Source organism: Prunus persica, chromosome G6 (assembly GCF_000346465.2).
Source record: "Prunus persica cultivar Lovell chromosome G6, Prunus_persica_NCBIv2, whole genome shotgun sequence".
Taxonomy (NCBI): domain Eukaryota; kingdom Viridiplantae; phylum Streptophyta; class Magnoliopsida; order Rosales; family Rosaceae; genus Prunus; species Prunus persica.
Window position 1 is genome coordinate 19,731,025 of NC_034014.1, and position 16,609 is coordinate 19,747,633.

Sequence of the window (16,609 nt, forward strand, 5' to 3'; positions counted from 1 at the left end):
GAATGCATGAAGGGACCTAAGGTCAATCTAGGTACCTAAAAAGCCTTAGATGTTCAATCCACAAAAAGTGTTTAGCCTTTCATAATTGCACCTTCGCTAAAAAATTCTTGGGTCTGCCAAGGCCTGAGACTGAGCCCAAACACACACCTCCACCTACATCTCATCACAAAATCTTCAATCTCCAACGAAGATGGGAACCCTGGGCTGAGTAATCTACATCGCTGAATTTGGGATCCGCGAGACCAGCTAAGCCATTGATCGCCTTGGTTCCCACCTCCAGGGCAACTACTACTTCCAAGAACATCGTACGCCTCCCAATCCTTCTCCTTCAACTCAATTCCTCCAAACCCTAATATGCACTCGCACGCACAAATGCACAATTTTCATTATGTTGCTTTTGTTTATCGAATCAAATTTTTGAGATCTACGAGGGGTTGGGTTTTGCACGATTTTTTAGATCTACTTGGAAGAGGAGATTGACGTTGGTGGGAACTACAACCCACCTAAAAGGACCAAAACACCTCTCATTTTGACGGAAAGAAGTAACATAAGTTACTCCAAAGCCTTTGCTATAAACGAAAGTAAAAATAAGGGACCGTGGAAGCTATTTTGAAAGTTGCGGGATCAAAGCTAAAGTCGATGCAAAGTTCAGGTACCATAGCTCCTAAAAATCTTAAAGAATTTTACAACGATCTTCAATCATATAATTTTTGCTTTCCTTTGTAATGGTTCGTTTTAATTCAGGGAGTATCAAGCGACACCGTTTTGTGCACATCACACAAATAAAAGGCGACAGCCCAAGAAACAAAGCCGTTAGAGAATCCCATGTTTATGCTCAGACACAAACCCATCTACCTCTTCAAACGTGTTCCCTCCTCTCTTCCATTTTGCTCATTCTCTGCTTCTAACTACCTTAACTGTCAGCTTCACTCTTTCCTCTCCAACCAAAATTCAAATCTCCAATATCTCTCTCAATCCCATGCTCTCATTGTCACTTCTGGAAACGCAAACAACATCTTTATAGCCGCAAAGCTAATCTCTTTTTATGCGTCTCTCAGCAAACCCACTTTTTCCACCAAAGTGTTTGGTTCAGTTTGTCCCAAAGACACCTTTCTTTGGAACTCCATAATCAAAACCCATTTCTCCAATGGCGATTACTCAAAAGCCCTTGATTTCTTTTTCCAAATGCGAGCTTTGGGTTTCGCTCCTACCCAATTTACTCTTCCAATGGTCGTTGCCTCCTGCGCCGAGCTAATGTTGCTAGAACATGGCAACAATGTTCATGGGTTGGCTTTGAAACTCGGGCTTTTCTCAGGTAATTCGGCAGTTGGGTCTTCGTTTGTGTATATGTATTCAAAGTGTGGTCGAATGGAGGATGCATATTTTATGTTTGAGGAAACTACTGTGAGAGATGTGGTTTGTTGGACCGCGCTTATAATCGGGTATGTGCAGAATGATGAGATTGAGAAGGGTTTGGAGTGTCTTTGTGAGATGCATAGGGTTGGTGGCTCTGATGAGAGGCCAAATTTTAGAACATTGGAAGTTGGGCTTCAAGCTTGTGGGGATCTGGGTACTCTGGTAGAAGGTAAATGCTTGCATGGTTTTGTAGTGAAAAGTGGAATTGGGTGTTCCGAAGCTGTTAAATCTTTGCTTTTGTCCATGTATTCCAGATGTGGGGTACCTGGTGAATCTTATCTTTCGTTTTGTGAAATAAAAGATAAAGATCTTCTATCATGGACTTCAGTTATTGGTGTTTATGCCAGATCAGGTTTAATGGATGAATGCTTAAGTTTGTTCCAGGGAATGCAGGTCAGTGATATTTTCCCAGATGAAATTGTAGTCAATTGCATGCTTTCAGGATTTAAAAATTCCACAACTATCAACGAAGGAAAGGCCTTCCTAGGATCAGTCATAAGGAAAAACTATGCATTGAGCCAGATGGTTCATAGTGCACTGTTATCCATGTACTGCAAGTTTGAGTTATTGACTCGTGCAGAGAAGCTCTTTTTTGGAATGCAGCATCAAAACAAAGAGTCTTGTAATACTATGATTTGTGGCTATGCTAAGATGGGACTACATGTAAAATGTATACAACTGTTTAGGAAGATGCAACATCTAGGCATTGAAGCTGATTCTAATAGCTTGGTCTCTGTGATTTGTTCGTGTTTCCAGTTGGGAGCAATCCATCTTGGCCGATCACTTCATTGCTACCTAATTAAGGTTTCTATGGATGAAAATATATCGGTAGCCAATTCACTCTTAGACATGTATGGAAAAAGCGGTCATTTGAAAATTGCAAGGAGAATTTTTAGTGGGACACAGAGAGATATTATAACATGGAACACAATGATCTCATCTTACACCCACGCTGGACATTCTGCTGAGGCTATAGCCCTATTTGAAAAAATGATTGCAGTAAATTTCAAGCCCAATTCAGCAACATTGGTAACAGTGCTTTCAGCTTGTTCTCATCTAGCATCTCTGGGAGAAGGTGAAAAGATTCACAGTCACATTAAGGAAAGACGACTTGAGATCAATTTATCTCTTGCCACTGCATTAGTTGATATGTATGCAAAATGTGGGCAGCTTGAGAAATCAAGAGAACTGTTTGACTCAATGGAAGAGAGGGATGTCATTTCTTGGAATGTCATGATCTCAGGTTATGCAACGCATGGACATGCAGAGCCTGCATTAGAAATTTTCCGCAAGATGGAAAATTCAAATATTAAACCAAATGAACTCACATTTCTTGCTCTTCTCTCAGCCTGCAATCATTCAGGACTTGTTGAAGAAGGGAAATATCTGTTTGGTAAAATGCAAGATCTTTCTCTGAAACCAAACTTGAAGCACTATGCTTGTATGGTAGATATTCTTGGAAGGTCTGGTAATCTGCAAGAAGCTAAAGATTTAGTTCTGTCAATGCCTATTCCTCCTGATGGTGGCGTGTGGGGGTCGTTGTTAAGTGCCTGTAAGATTCACAATGAAATTGAGTTGGGTGTAAGGGTTGCCAGGCACGCTATAGAATCTGATCCAGAAAATGATGGCTATTATATAATGCTTTCCAACCTGTATAGTTCTATTGGAAGGTGGGAGGAGGCTACAAATGTGAGAAAAATGATGGAGAAACAGGGCATAGGAAAGACACAGGGTTGGAGTGTTGTCTAACTTGTGTAATCGAGAGAAACAGAAATTTTTTACTAGAGAAGTAATCAGGATCTACACTGACAGAAGCAAACAAAGTCGATCCTCGTATGTCCTGAATTTTGGTCCACCGGCAAAGAATGTGGCTACAACTGCTATTGAACTAATTTAGATTGCAGGTAACATTCTTGTTTAATGCGCTGGACTACTTTTTAACCTTTTGATACTAGGCAGTTGGAGATACTGCAGAGAGATACATGCATTATGGAATAACTGTTATGCTTTGTTGGCAGATAGCTGTGCTGCCTACTGGTTGTTTGGTAAGTGCTGCTCTTAGAACAAACTGGTTTATAATATGGGGCTATTTGGTCTATAGTTTCCTAAAAGCTTTAGCTCATCAAACACTGGAGCAGGAACTATTATTGGGATGGATGAATCTAATTTCAGGGACTTGATATGTAGATCTTTATTGATCTGAATTTAGTTGCTACATAAAAGTTCTCTTCTGTTGTATGCTGGTGTTTCTCTTGAAAACAGCTTCCTTCTAAAAAGCAGTACAATGTCATCAAAACATAAATCTACTTCATTTCTCTAGTAGAAATTCTGATAATTTTTCTTTTTCCTACTTCCTCTTTCATCTCACTAGACTTAAAACCAAAGCTATACTGCTAGCGCTGTGTTGACCATAATCGTTGTTAATAATTCGAACATGGGACCTCGAATGCAGGGGTACCTGCTCTAGAAAATGACAAGACGAAACAGAGCCTTTAGACTTTTGCGTCCTAAGCCAGCAAGCAGACAAACTAAATCAAAAGTAGGTGACTTAACACTCACAAAAGTGATCAATGTCATCAATTTCGACTTTAAATCATTGTTAACAAACCAAACAGGTCACCAACGTTGGGTCAAAACAAATGGCCTGTTTTCAACACAAAAATAAAACAGGTGGCCTGTGGAAAAAAAAAAAAAACATTATTTTGATGTGGACATCTATCCACAAAGATTGATTCTAGCAGCTGCTGCTCCTCATTGGTCTGGTGTTGTGTAAAACTTATTATTTATTGATTATCTCTAGCCACGTCTCAAACTCGAACATTATCTGCATCTTCATGCATCTCTCTGCTAATAAATAACGAAGTTGATAGACTGGTCGGCTATGTTTTTCTACACGAAGCCTTTTTTTCCTTCGTAATTTATTTGAAGAGTCGTTTTATTATAATTTTTTTTTTTTTTTGGTTACAAGGAGGGCCGAAGCCCAAGAAAAGACCAGAAAGAAAACTACAATGGAACAAGCCTAGCAGTGATCATCTTAAAAGAATCATTTGTCAAGAGGCTTACAATAGAAGGAGGGGGAAGATCGACAACGAGATAACCCAAATTGAAACTTTGACCCATATGTGCCATATGGTCAGCAACAACGTTTTTTTTCGGTCAACCCAGCCATAATGCTTTGTTCTCTGTAAATATGAGAAATGGAACACTCCCAGTCACGCAAAAGCATGTCTTTGCAACTATGGTTAAGGCTAGAGAGATGGTGGCAATCCAAAAATCAAAACTTCTGAATTACAAAACTTTGTTAACAATCAAAACTTCTGAATTACAAAAGCACTTTTTGTGCTTTTTAACAGTCACTTGGAATTTTTAATCTAACATGTTTATAATAAATGCACTTATGACTGAAAGCGTTTTCCACACAAGTTATTCCAACTTCAAACACCATCCAAAAATTCATAAAGGCGTCTCTTCATAAAGCATGCAAATGTTTATTCTTATGAAACAATTTTTTTTTAAAAAAAATCTTTTTAGGAAAGGACTCATTAGTATAATAGTTTGGAGAAATTGCTATCCATTAGAGGTCCTGGATTCCAGTTATAGCATCCGTGTAGTGTGTGTGATCGCTCCTCTCAATATAAAAGATCTTTAAAGAAAACATATTTTAAAAATATATTTCAACTAAACACTATAAAAATTGTTTTTAGTTTGTAAAAACTTTTTTGACTAGTTTTTATTGCCCCAATCGGTTATATATAACTAACCTCTTCGCATGCGCTTCCGCACTTATGAGAGGCTTTGTTTTTTTAAAATTTAATTTTTTTTTTTAAAATTAAAAAAGATAATAGATAGTTGTGTTCCATAAAAATAGGATTAATTATCTTTTTTTTTAATTTTAAATTTTTTAATATAAAAAAGTGTGAATTTGCTATATTATCTTTATTTAATAAATAATTTCAATTCTTAATATTTACATTAATCAAACATATTTTTTGATATTTAATGTTTTACATGACTTTTGATATATATATATATATACAGAGAGCTTCTATTGAGGGATCCCTCAAATAAGCTTATTTGAGGGACACCCCTTGTAGGCCCTACTCCGGATTGTATTTCACTAATCCAAACCGTCTATTTTGTAGATACTCATTCATAGATCATTTCTATAAAAAATCACATGAATCCGATATCATTTGACCACTCAATTAAGTTATTGAAATTTTAGCATTTTCTTGAAGCATCGTGTTCATTGATTTTGTAAGACACAATTGGATGTCCAAACGGTTTCCGATTTGTCTAATTTTTTGTAAGGATGATCTATGAATGAAGACCTAAAAAATAGATGGTTTGGATTATTGGGAAAAAAATTGTAGGGTATCCTAAAGGGCGTCCCTCAAATAAAATTATTTGAGGGATCCCTCAATAGAAGGGGACTGTATATATATATATATATATATATATATACAGAGAGCTTCCATTGAGGGATCCCTCAAATAACTTATTTGAGGGACACCCCTTGTAGGCCCCACTCCGGATTGTATTTCACTAATTCAAACCGTCTATTTTGTAGATACTCATTCAAAGATCATCCCTACAAAAAATCACTTGAATCCGATATCATTTGACCACTCAATTAAGTTATTGAAATTTTAGCATTTTTTTGAAGCACCGTGTTCATTGATTTTGTAAGACACAATTGGATGTCGAAACGGTTTCCGATTTGTCTAATTTTTTGTTAGGATGATCTATGAATGAAGACCTAAAAAATAGATGGTTTGGATCATTGGAAAAAAAATTGTAGGATACCCTAAAAGGCGTCTCTCAAATAAAATTATTTGAGGGATCACTCAATAGAAGAGGACTGTATATATATATAGATTATGTGCATATTTCGCCGATCACGTTATAAAAGCACTTTGGCCCACGCATTAAGTTTTGCAAGAGAAAAACAAAGGAAGTAGGCACAACGATGTGACAATATAAGACATCAGCAACAACAGACAATGTCAGGTGTTGTTGTTGCTCTGTGCCATCAGACACATGCAACAATGCTAATATTTAAAACTAATTGCCTTTATGGGGGCGGCGCGGTTGACGCCCATCTTCTTTGACGTTGTAAATGAAGGTCAATCTTCATCATAAAAGAGTCAAGTGTTTTAATTCAATTAATCAACGCCGTTCAAAAAAATTTACAAAGGCTGAAAGTCAACAGCTGGATAGAAGCTTTTGTTTGGCAACCAAATTCTCAATACCAATAGGGTTCAGGGTTTTTTTATTTATGTCGTTGTGCGTTAAATTTTTATTGCATGTTCAAGTATATATGCTTATGGATGTTTAGTTAGGGATTTTAATTATTTTTTGGATTGTATATATTCTCTCAAGATCAATTTAACTTCTTGTTGTGTTTGGTCACCAGAAAAGTTGTATCTATATTCTACATTTTAGTTGCTTTGTACTTATTTTTGTTTATCTTATTAATAAAATACAGAAGAAAATGAATTCTATATTCACAGCTCCCACGATCTTATTAATAAAATACTATCGCTTTTTTATCCCAAAAAAAGTAATAAGGTTGTTTGAATGATACAATTGTCAATTTTGATACATGCTATAGACAAAAAAATTTAATGGGATTTTACGGAAGGATGAAATTGGAGTACATGCTGGACGACATAAATTAAAAAACTAAGTTAAAGGACTAAAATAAAAACCGGACACAAGACCAAGAAATCCCTAATGGCATTTTCATACAAATCGCTGAACTCCAAAACGGATTAAACGTTTGCTATGAAATTGTATTATGCAGGGAGTAGGGGCAATCCTCTTTATTAGTTTCACATTTTTTTCTGGGGTTGGTAGACGAATATTCTTTCTTATATTAAAAACAAATGACAAATTGAGATAATAACTATAATCATTTTTCAAAGGAGGAAATGCATTTACCACTTTGTAATAATCTATGCAAAGTTTCCTTCATAGTTTTTTTTTTCTTTTCTTATCTATTTTTATCTGTACTAGAAAGAGAATCCTCCCCATCAATCTTGATATAGAAAATGTAAATGATACTCTTATTACATTTTTGTTTGACAGTTGCACTCAATTTTTTTGTCAATAAAATTTCTTGTTTATACTCATTTCAATTTGTAAAAACAATTACCAACTAGCCTTAACTAAGGTCATGGTAGACTAACCACAAAGCATGCGACTAGCACATGGATTATTTAATCGACTTATGACATCACTCTCACATAGATGGTGGCAAGGACAATATATATTTATGATAAGATTCGACACTTTCAATGTGACTAACTCCATTATAGTAGTGTAGCTTTATTATGGATGTATTCGCTGGTTATAAAAATAGTTTGTAAATATCTCATATTAAGTGCCATAATAATCATAACCCACTTTTAAACATTGAAACGAGAAAAAAGCGTGTTGATTTTCAGTTGGCTCCCCCTCCACTGTAAAATAAAGACACAGAGAAAATTCCACTTTTCCCTTTTGTTTTTTGTTTTTTAATTTTTATATCCCGCCCTTAACAAACCATATAAAGCCTCCTTGTCGCTATGTAATAAGATAGGCCAGGCAGCAAGGCTCCGCCATTTCCATAAGCCTCTCTTTGACTCTCCAACTCTCAAACTCCCTCCATTTTCTTCTTCTTCTTCTTCCACGACCTCAAAAATGCCTGGCTGCTTTAGCTTGACAGCGTCGCGCGACCGCTGCTTCCGCTACTCCTTCTCATCGCACGGCCTAAAATCCACCACCACCGATTTGGGCGAAGGCACAATCATGCACTGCTGGGTCCCCAAATCCCACTCCCAATCCAAGCCTACGCTGCTCCTCATCCACGGGATCGGCGCCAACGCAATGTGGCAGTGGCATGAGTTCGTCGCCCCTCTAGCCTCCCGCTTCAACCTCTACATCCCGGACCTTATCTTCTTCGGCGACTCCTTCTCGACCCGACCCGACCGCTCCGAGACTTTTCAGGCCCAGTGCGTCGTGGGCCTCCTGGAGGCCCACGGGGTGAAGAAAATGAGCGTCGCTGGGATTAGCTATGGTGGGTTTGTGGCCTACAGCATGGCGGCGCAGTTTGGGGAGCGGATAGAGAGGCTTGTGTTATGCTGCGCCGGGGTGTGTACGGAGGAGAAGGATATGGAGAAGGGGATGTTTCAGGTGAGGAGTGTGGAGGAGGCTGTGAGTATTTTGCTGCCTCAGAGGCCTCAGCAGGTTAGGCAGCTGCTGAAGATCTCTTTTCACAAGCCTGCTAAGAATGTGCCCTCTTGTTTTCTCAATGATTTTATTGAGGTAAGCAAAACTTTCTGAACCCTCCTTTTTTTTTCTCTGAGAATGAAATTGCATGTGTCTCTATGTGTGTTTTGGGGTGTTTAATTTGTTGGGTTTAATTCAAAAGAGCAAATTGGCATCTTAAAAAAAAACGAAGTTTCTTTCTTTCTTGCCTAATGCAAGTTAATATAGTTGATGCATTGTACAAACATACATTTCAGTACCATATGTATCTGGTTTGAATATTCACAGAGTATCTGGGATCATACATGAATCATAGCCAAATCAATTGTCAATTGGCTGATTCGTACTCATAAGAAACAAGATAAAATGATGCTTCAAAACTGTGAAACTAGCATCTAATCAGTCACGGGAAGTGATATTTGTGTTTGGTGGAACACAACAAAACCCGTTTTGGTCCTGTTTGTAGGATGAAGATGGTAAATTCAGATTGACTCATGCACATAATCACTTTCATCTCTTTTGCCAATAATTTCTTTTTTGCGCTATCAGATTGCATCTCTTTTGTCTATTTTGGACTATGTTTTGCCTCACATAAAGACAGAGCTTTCCTCTGTTATTCAGGGATATGTGTCAATCCCAAGTGTCAATGGGAAAATCTTTAGGCTGCCAGAGACTACAGTTCATGGTCATAAAGGGCTCAAAATATTGTTTGTTTACCGTTGATTCTGTAATGCAGCGGCAATCGTGGTGCAAGTCCTGTTTGTTCATATTAAATGAAGATGTTGTTCAATATTTCTCATTTCCCAATATTACGGGCGATACAGTAATTTCACCTGAAACTTGTCTTATGAGTTTCGGTTGACTGGCAGGTGATGTGCACAGAACACCTTCAAGAGAGGAAAGGATTGATTCAAGCCCTGCACAAGGACAGAAAATTGTCCGATCTTCCCAAGATATCCCACGTAATTTTCTAACATGTTTTGCATTTTGGGGCGTAGTGTTTATCTTTTTGGTTTTCTGGAGTACTTAAAGGCAGAATTTCTTTTTGATGCAGCCTACACTAATCATCTGGGGAGAGCATGACCTGGTATTCCCACTGGAATTGGCGCACCGATTAAAAAGGTAAATCGGGTGGGCTTAGTTATTTCTATAACATTATTTGTGTATTATTTCTATGGAACATTATGATTATGACAAACCAAAATCATGTCCATATTTACTTTCTGGCTTTGTTTAGGTTGACTTCGTCAAACATTGGAATTCTTCCAATGGGAAGACCACTTCTAAACATCCTTGCATGGGTCTGTGCATTTTTTTGAAAGTTTGGTCTTACTGTTCTTCCTCTGTTGCAGGCAAATAGGTGAGAGTTCACAACTAGTGATCTTAAAGAATGCAGGACATGCCATAAATGTAGAGAAACCCAAAGAGATGTACAAGCACATGAAGTCTTTCCTCATTGATCCACTTGCTCCACCTAAACAAGAAAGCCACAGCAACGGCCGCAAGGTGGATTGAAATTTGAAGAGAAGGTGAAGAGCAATCAAGATGACTAGATAAGTAACTGGTTTTCATTTAAAACCTACAATATGAGATATGCTGGTGCGTATTGTGGATTATGTGGTCATTTTGTATATTTATAAGACAAAAAGGTGTATATCAGCGCAGTAGAACTGGATTACGCAGATGTTTCTTTTAATGGTTTCATGAAAATATCATGAGGGAAATGTTTTCTTACTAGATCGTCGGTGACATAGGATACTTGTATTGCTAGACTATGAATCTAGACCATTGGATCATATTAATTCTTACATGAATGCTTGCGACATAAGCAACTATTTGGCAACATAATAAGGGGTAATAAAGACTATGCTCTTAGGTTCCATTTTGGATTTGACTAGAAAAAAACTAGAAAACATTGGATTCAATTTATTTCAAATAACTAGATGTAAAACATTTGTAATGGATTTAAAATGACTATATGTAAGGACTCATTTGAAATCTATTTATTTTCTTCATTTTCTTATCCAAATCTTAACATAGATGAATGGATTGTAGTACAAACAATTAAATCCTAGATTTGAAATTACTCCATCCAAGCAAAGATATGATTGCACTTGTCTAGGAAGCTTTAAAAGTTAAACTCATGTTAGTGCTTTTAAAAAGTAAAAACTATGTTGGTGTCCATGAAAATGTATGTATTCCATTCTCACGATTCTAAAAGCCAGTAGCATCATGAGTTTAGCGTTCTTATAATTTGCAATAAACACAATAAATTCAATTAAACCACCCAAACTTCCCAACCAAAAGCATATGGTCAACGGGGTCTAATCCAATGAAAAAAGATATTGAATTTGACTTGTATACCAGAGGTCTCAGGTTCAAACCCCTATATGACATCTTAATTGTGTGTGTGTGATAAACACCTATCAAATGTAGTTTAGACTATCATTGTACTAAAAAAACGCATATCAATTGATCCGATCCTTGAACGTACCTGCGGCTGAGGTTAATTTAATTGGATGGTTAAGGTTTCCAAGTGGAGAATCACATCCTATATGTGAGGAAGATGCTGATGCTTTGCTCACCTTTATTCCTCTTCCTTTTCAATTTGACTGTTTTATTATTCTAATTTTTTTTTTCAGTCACATAAATATTTTTTGGGGTCCAATTACAATTCAAAAAAGATCAAAACGAGTAGGAGATTTCCCAAAAAACCACGAGCGCAAACCACATTTTCCCTGCAAAATTGAAAAGATGACGAAAAAATCAGCACTAAAGTTTAGTTCCTCATTTGCTAATTCTGTAGCTTCCACCTTAAGGCCTAAGCTATCTCTTCTTTTTGCTCACGCAATAAAGTTGTCTTTATCCTCCAAACAAATCCCATCCCAAACAAACACACAAAGTTATGCAAAAACTGGACTGCACTTTCCACTAAAGCTCAAGAGCATCCGGTGCGCATTTTATGACAACGAGGCATCAACATTTAAAAATGATTATCTAACCAACATGAAAACTTTTTTTTTTTTTTTTTCATCTTTAATAATTTAAATTTAAAAAAAAAGAAATATATCGACGAAGAAGAAGAACTTACAAGCAGGTAGTAAATTAGAGGCAGAGCCCCAAAACAGTTCCTGATCTGGACTGAAATTATTGTTGCAATCCGAGGAGGTGTTGTAGCCATTCTTACACCCGCAGAGAAACGAATGATCATCAACACTATACCCACAAACCCCATCACTCATCTCACAGCTCTTGCACTTGGTGTCCACAATGCCACTATCCAAATCACCATGGCTATACTTTAACGCCACCCCATACTCCCACCGGGAGGGGTCCGTCGGGTAGTCTCCAAGGGACACCACGGAGGTATACCCGGCGCACTTCAGCCCGCAGAGGTCCAGCTCACCCTTGCTATCAAGATTGCCGGGTGAATACACACAGCAAGTGTTGGTAGGGGGGAACAAAGGAAGGCCAAGACCAACCACAGAAGGGCACGTGTAGATAGAAGCACAGAGGTTAGAGTAGGAAGGATCACAGACCGGGATGCCGGAGGAGCCTCCGAGGGTGAGAGAAGAGGTGGGGGGTGGGCAGGACAAGAGGATGAAAGTTGATCGGCCGAGCTGAAAAGGGCTGGCCCAGTCGAGGCCGAAGTTGGATGGGGACGGTTGCATGGAGGAGCAGGAGGACATGGAGGGCGGGGTTAGGGTTAGGGTTTGGGTGGAGTAGGAAATGGAAGTGATTGGGTATGAGGCTGTGTGGGTGGTGAGGAGGAGCTGCTGCTGCTGCTTTTGGTCCTTGTTGGTAATTTCGCAGGCTATGTAGGGTTGGAAAGTTGGGGAGCCACAGCCAGCGCCTGTGCCAAAGGGATATTTGAGTTTAAGGGAACCACATGTGGTTTGGCATGCAGGAGGTTTTTGGGCTATGGTGAAGCAGAGGAGGTTGAAGAAGATGACGCATAAAAGAGCTGGTAGGAGTGTTTTTTGTTCCATTGTTGGGATTCTCTTGGCTTCTTTGTTTAATATATGATGATATTATGATCTTTTCCAAGAGGACCTAGAGGTGTGTATTTGTGCTTGCTGGGTATAGGAGGAGAGACAGGGGAACAGATGTAAGTAGGCAGTGGGCAATCAGATAAATTTACTACTTTTTTTTTTTTTTTTTATATAAACGATATGCTAAATTCATCTAACTTATAGAAGAAGAGATTCGAATTTGAGTGTAAGGGGACGGACTCACTTTCCCCCACATCGCCCAAAAGAAAAGTGTAGAAGAATTGATACAAACAAAAAAGAACCAAAAAAAAAAAGAAAGAAGAAAAGTGTAGAGGAAGAAAGCAAGAATCATTAAAGATTTGCAGAATACAAAGGTAGATAATAAAAAAACTATCCGACCTGCCGGATTCGAACCAGCGACCTAAGGATATCTACCAGGAAACCCCACTACAGTCCTCCGCTCTACCAACTGAGCTAAGGTCGGTTGCTTGTTCGTCTTGGTAGTAAATAATATTTATACCTTATAGATCTGAAAATAATTAAAAAAAATCCCTTAAAATGTCCGAAATTTTGAGTCAGCCCTCTAAAATTGGCGCCATTCCGTATTGCCAAATTGTTTATTACCTTATATAGAGGGAAAAAAAAAAAAAAAAATTCTTAGTGAGGCTGTTACGCAAAAGATATGTGCACTTTCACTTGAAATAAGTTGTAGCTTTTGAATCAAAGGGTTGCAAACTTTTTAGATTGTTTGAGTCCGAGCTTTCCCCAGATTCGTCTCATGTTCTGCATCTTTTTTTCAAGGCTAAATGCAGTGAGGTTTGACGGTGGCGTTGCTTCATGTGGTGGTTGTAATGGTCATTTAAGTTGAAGGGTTATGTGTTAAGAGTTTTGGGTCTTTTTGGGTTGTGTGCTTGACTTGAGAGTATTTTCAATTTTAGTGACGTGATTTTTGTTATTGTTTGTGCAATATGGAAAATTCTGCGTGTTTGGACTCGTTCATTTGGATGCCCTTTTGAGTGTGGTGCTTCAACTATTTTATTAACGTATTGATTGTAATATTAGAATGTATCTAATAAAATTTGCTATTTTGATGAATGAAAAAAGAATGCAAACTATGGTCGTAGTATGTGTATAAGAATTACTCTTGAGAAAAAGAAAACGACTTGTACATTGTCTAATGAATGATGATCTTAAGTTGAATTGAAATGGTACTTTCTGAAAACAAATCTTCAACATAACGAGGAGAAATTTATTAAGAAGAAGAATTAAACAGCGAGGGGATAACTGGCCAAATTCCACAACAAAGCCAACCCCAAGGATGAGATCAAACTAAACATACAAAATCAACGAAATTGAAGCATGATGAGAAAACCCACCAAATCTTTAGCAGAAACGATAGCAGCCCACGAAAATAAAAAGTCCCACCAATAATAGTCACGGTTATCAGCACCAAAAAATTGAAACCGTACTTACATAGGAAGAGATTCAAAGATATCATTTTGGAGTCAAACATTCCACACTCAAATCTCAATATTAGGTGAAAAAGCTTTGACACTAGGTGGTGTAAATTTGACACAAATGGACAATTTTTGTCCTTTATACTGCAGTGCTTTGGATAGATGCTCGTAAAGTAGTACATTCCTGTGGTTGTTTCAATTCAAACTTGGCCGAAATTTTATGATTTATACATACATTTGTATATAGACCTCGTTTGTTTTACAGAATTACCGACGGTCTAAAATAAATTTGGGTTTGACTAAGTCCTGTCCTATGTTTGATGAGATGCCCGACCAAGGGTCTAGATAATGCTATACACTAGTCAACCATCGTAATGTAGAGCATTTTTTATCAATCTCTCAAAATTATTATAAGAAGGTCCACCAATATCAGTAGCTTCAATTGCCTTGTTCTTCCATTCTAGTGCCTTTTGCTTCAATTCCTTCCCCTTCTCTCCTTCCATCATTTCCTTAACAAGTGCTTCAATTTCATAGCGCTTCACATCATGCTTTACCTCCAAACCAATCCCCCAGCTACTGCATGCATATCCACAATTCGTCTGTTGATCAGCAAAGAAAGGCCAGCAAATCACAGGCACACCCTCACACACAGTTTCCAAAATAGAATTCCAACCACAATGTGTCAAGAAAACAGCAACAGATGGATGTGCTAAAACTTGCTCTTGTGTGCACCAACTTGCTATCTTTCCCCTATCTTTGATCTCTACAAAATACTCTGGAGGCAGAAGTGCTGAGTCATCACTTCCCATTACCACGTCAGCCCTAACTATCCACAGAAATGGGTGCTTGCTATTTGCCAGCCCCCATGCAAATTCTTTCAAGTGTTGCTCTGTCATCACAGCCACACTCCCATAATTTACATACACCACTGAGTTCGGTTCTCTCTTGTCAAGCCATTCAACACATTCTCTGTCTTCCTTCCATAAGCTTGGGCTGAGTGACTTGATTTGGCTGTCATCAGCTGAGATATGCCTGCATAGCAAAGGAAGTGGACCTATTGTGTAAATGTTGGGGAAAATCCCCGAGATTGCTTCTAGCACTTGGTGTTCGAATTCGTCGAATGTGTTGAAGATGATTGCAGAGGATTTCAAGCAGTTTTGTGCTTCTGATCCCATGAAATCAAACATTATTTCGTTAGGATGGTAAGGGATGTCTTTGAGCCTAACATTTTTCATGCCCGGGATCCAATCGATTAGCACATCAAGTGGATCATCTTGATTATCCAAGTTTTTCTCTGAAACACATACATATAATGGAAGTTTGTGATCAGATTAAGAGCTGATAGTCATATAAAGAGTAATTCTGCATGTTTCAACAAATTTGTCAAAGCAAGTAATTCTTCATATCTATTCATTAACTAACACTTAATATATTAAGGTTCCTTGAACCCCTTAAAATTGATGGCTTGAATGAAAACAAGAAGAAAAAAAATGAGTACCTTTGAATGGAACCAAGCCTCTTTTTAGGAGTTCACTATACTGCAAGTAACCCATGAAGCCACAAGCAGAGGCAGTCCAAAACTGAACCTCTGGAATGCCCAATTCCACAGCAGCTCTGCTCCCAAACCCAATGACCCCATCTGAAATTATGCAAGTAACTGGGGGCACTTCAGACAATTGACCAAGCTTAACCAGAAGCTCTTTGAAGGGACCAAGACAGTTTTTTCTGATGGAATCACTCAGTGCAGGAACATATTGGGTAGCATCTTTGTCAGAGGGTGGAAGCCCATCTGGTATGGCCTCAAATCTAAAGCCAGGTAAGCCGACAAGGGATGATGGGTGCCCTTGAGACCTGATCAAGCGCCTGTGGTTGAACTCAGTGTTGACAAAGGTTATGTGAAAGCCCTTTGAGTGTAGGAGCTTGGCTAATTGCATCATAGGGCCAACATGCCCTTGTGAAGGGTAGGGGACGCAAACTACATGGGGTGGTTGTGTTCTGCCTCCAACTGGAGCCATCTTGGGTAAATTTTACTTGGCAAGAGGCAAGAGGCAAAAGCTGCAACTAGATATGGAGGAAGTCTGTTGTTTTAGCCGCTGATCTAATAGTTAAGATTTTTCAGTTGTCATGGCTTCTTTTATTATATTTTTACCAACTATAAATTGGCCTTCCAATCCTTTGGTCTTTTTTTTTTGGGATTACATCCAGTCTTAGTGATCTTATCTCATCATATTCATTGGCTTTTGTCTTGTTTTGTTATTCAACTTATCTTTCTAAAGTGGGCAGGTTTTTGTGTCCTACCTTCTTTTTGTAAAAATTTATCAGAGTAGTGTGTTCAAAATTCTACATAAAGTACATCAAATTTTCAAATACTAATTATCCAAAATGTTAGGGGCGGAACTCAAAAACTTTTTGATATGCAGTTTCAAAACTGTTTCAAAATCTTAAAAAATTTGAGCAAGGGAGAAGGCTTTAAGAAAATTTTAAATATATATA

The 16,609-nt window shown here is 38.0% G+C and overlaps 4 protein-coding genes and 1 non-coding gene across 5 annotated transcripts; 2 read left to right on the top strand and 3 right to left on the bottom strand.

Annotated features, from left to right (window-relative positions):
• Window positions 804-3,763, top strand: LOC18773368 (pentatricopeptide repeat-containing protein At4g39952, mitochondrial). Its single transcript, XM_020565132.1, has 2 exons — window positions 804-3,320; window positions 3,435-3,763. Exon 1 carries the CDS (start codon window positions 826-828, stop codon window positions 3,163-3,165), a length of 2,340 nt encoding a protein of 779 aa, XP_020420721.1. The 5' UTR covers window positions 804-825; the 3' UTR covers window positions 3,166-3,320; window positions 3,435-3,763.
• Window positions 7,973-10,476, top strand: LOC18774524 (monoacylglycerol lipase abhd6-A). Its single transcript, XM_007205531.2, has 4 exons — window positions 7,973-8,724; window positions 9,537-9,629; window positions 9,722-9,789; window positions 10,020-10,476. The coding sequence occupies exons 1-4, from the start codon at window positions 8,101-8,103 to the stop codon at window positions 10,180-10,182; spliced, it is 948 nt and encodes a 315-aa protein (XP_007205593.1). The 5' UTR covers window positions 7,973-8,100; the 3' UTR covers window positions 10,183-10,476.
• Window positions 11,264-13,450, bottom strand: LOC18772551. The gene is made up of 2 exons (XM_020566611.1): window positions 11,759-13,450; window positions 11,264-11,405 (listed from the first exon to the last, which is right to left on the bottom strand). The coding sequence occupies exons 1-2, from the start codon at window positions 12,654-12,656 to the stop codon at window positions 11,353-11,355; spliced, it is 951 nt and encodes a 316-aa protein (XP_020422200.1). The 5' UTR covers window positions 12,657-13,450; the 3' UTR covers window positions 11,264-11,352.
• On the bottom strand, window positions 13,053-13,143 carry TRNAY-GUA. The gene is given in 2 exon segments: window positions 13,053-13,088; window positions 13,107-13,143. It is a non-coding gene; the product is annotated as a tRNA-Tyr (tRNA).
• Window positions 14,181-16,301, bottom strand: LOC109949518 (7-deoxyloganetin glucosyltransferase-like). The gene is made up of 2 exons (XM_020565305.1): window positions 15,615-16,301; window positions 14,181-15,410 (listed from the first exon to the last, which is right to left on the bottom strand). The coding sequence occupies exons 1-2, from the start codon at window positions 16,129-16,131 to the stop codon at window positions 14,479-14,481; spliced, it is 1,449 nt and encodes a 482-aa protein (XP_020420894.1). The 5' UTR covers window positions 16,132-16,301; the 3' UTR covers window positions 14,181-14,478.

Bases quoted from the DNA above. Each gene is read 5' to 3' on its own strand.
- LOC18773368 (XM_020565132.1), top strand. From the start codon at position 826: ATGTTTATGCTCAGACACAAACCCATCTACCTCTTCAAACGTGTTCCC.
- LOC18774524 (XM_007205531.2), top strand. From the start codon at position 8,101: ATGCCTGGCTGCTTTAGCTTGACAGCGTCGCGCGACCGCTGCTTCCGC. The intron at 8,725-9,536 runs GTAAGCAAAACT...GTTGACTGGCAG, and splicing joins TTCTCAATGATTTTATTGAG to GTGATGTGCACAGAACACCT. The intron at 9,630-9,721 runs GTAATTTTCTAA...TTTTTGATGCAG, and splicing joins ATCTTCCCAAGATATCCCAC to CCTACACTAATCATCTGGGG.
- LOC18772551 (XM_020566611.1), bottom strand. From the start codon at position 12,656: ATGGAACAAAAAACACTCCTACCAGCTCTTTTATGCGTCATCTTCTTC. The intron at 11,406-11,758 runs GTAAGTTCTTCT...TCAATTTTGCAG, and splicing joins CTCTAATTTACTACCTGCTT to GGAAAATGTGGTTTGCGCTC.
- LOC109949518 (XM_020565305.1), bottom strand. From the start codon at position 16,131: ATGGCTCCAGTTGGAGGCAGAACACAACCACCCCATGTAGTTTGCGTC. The intron at 15,411-15,614 runs GTACTCATTTTT...TATGTGTTTCAG, and splicing joins AGGCTTGGTTCCATTCAAAG to AGAAAAACTTGGATAATCAA.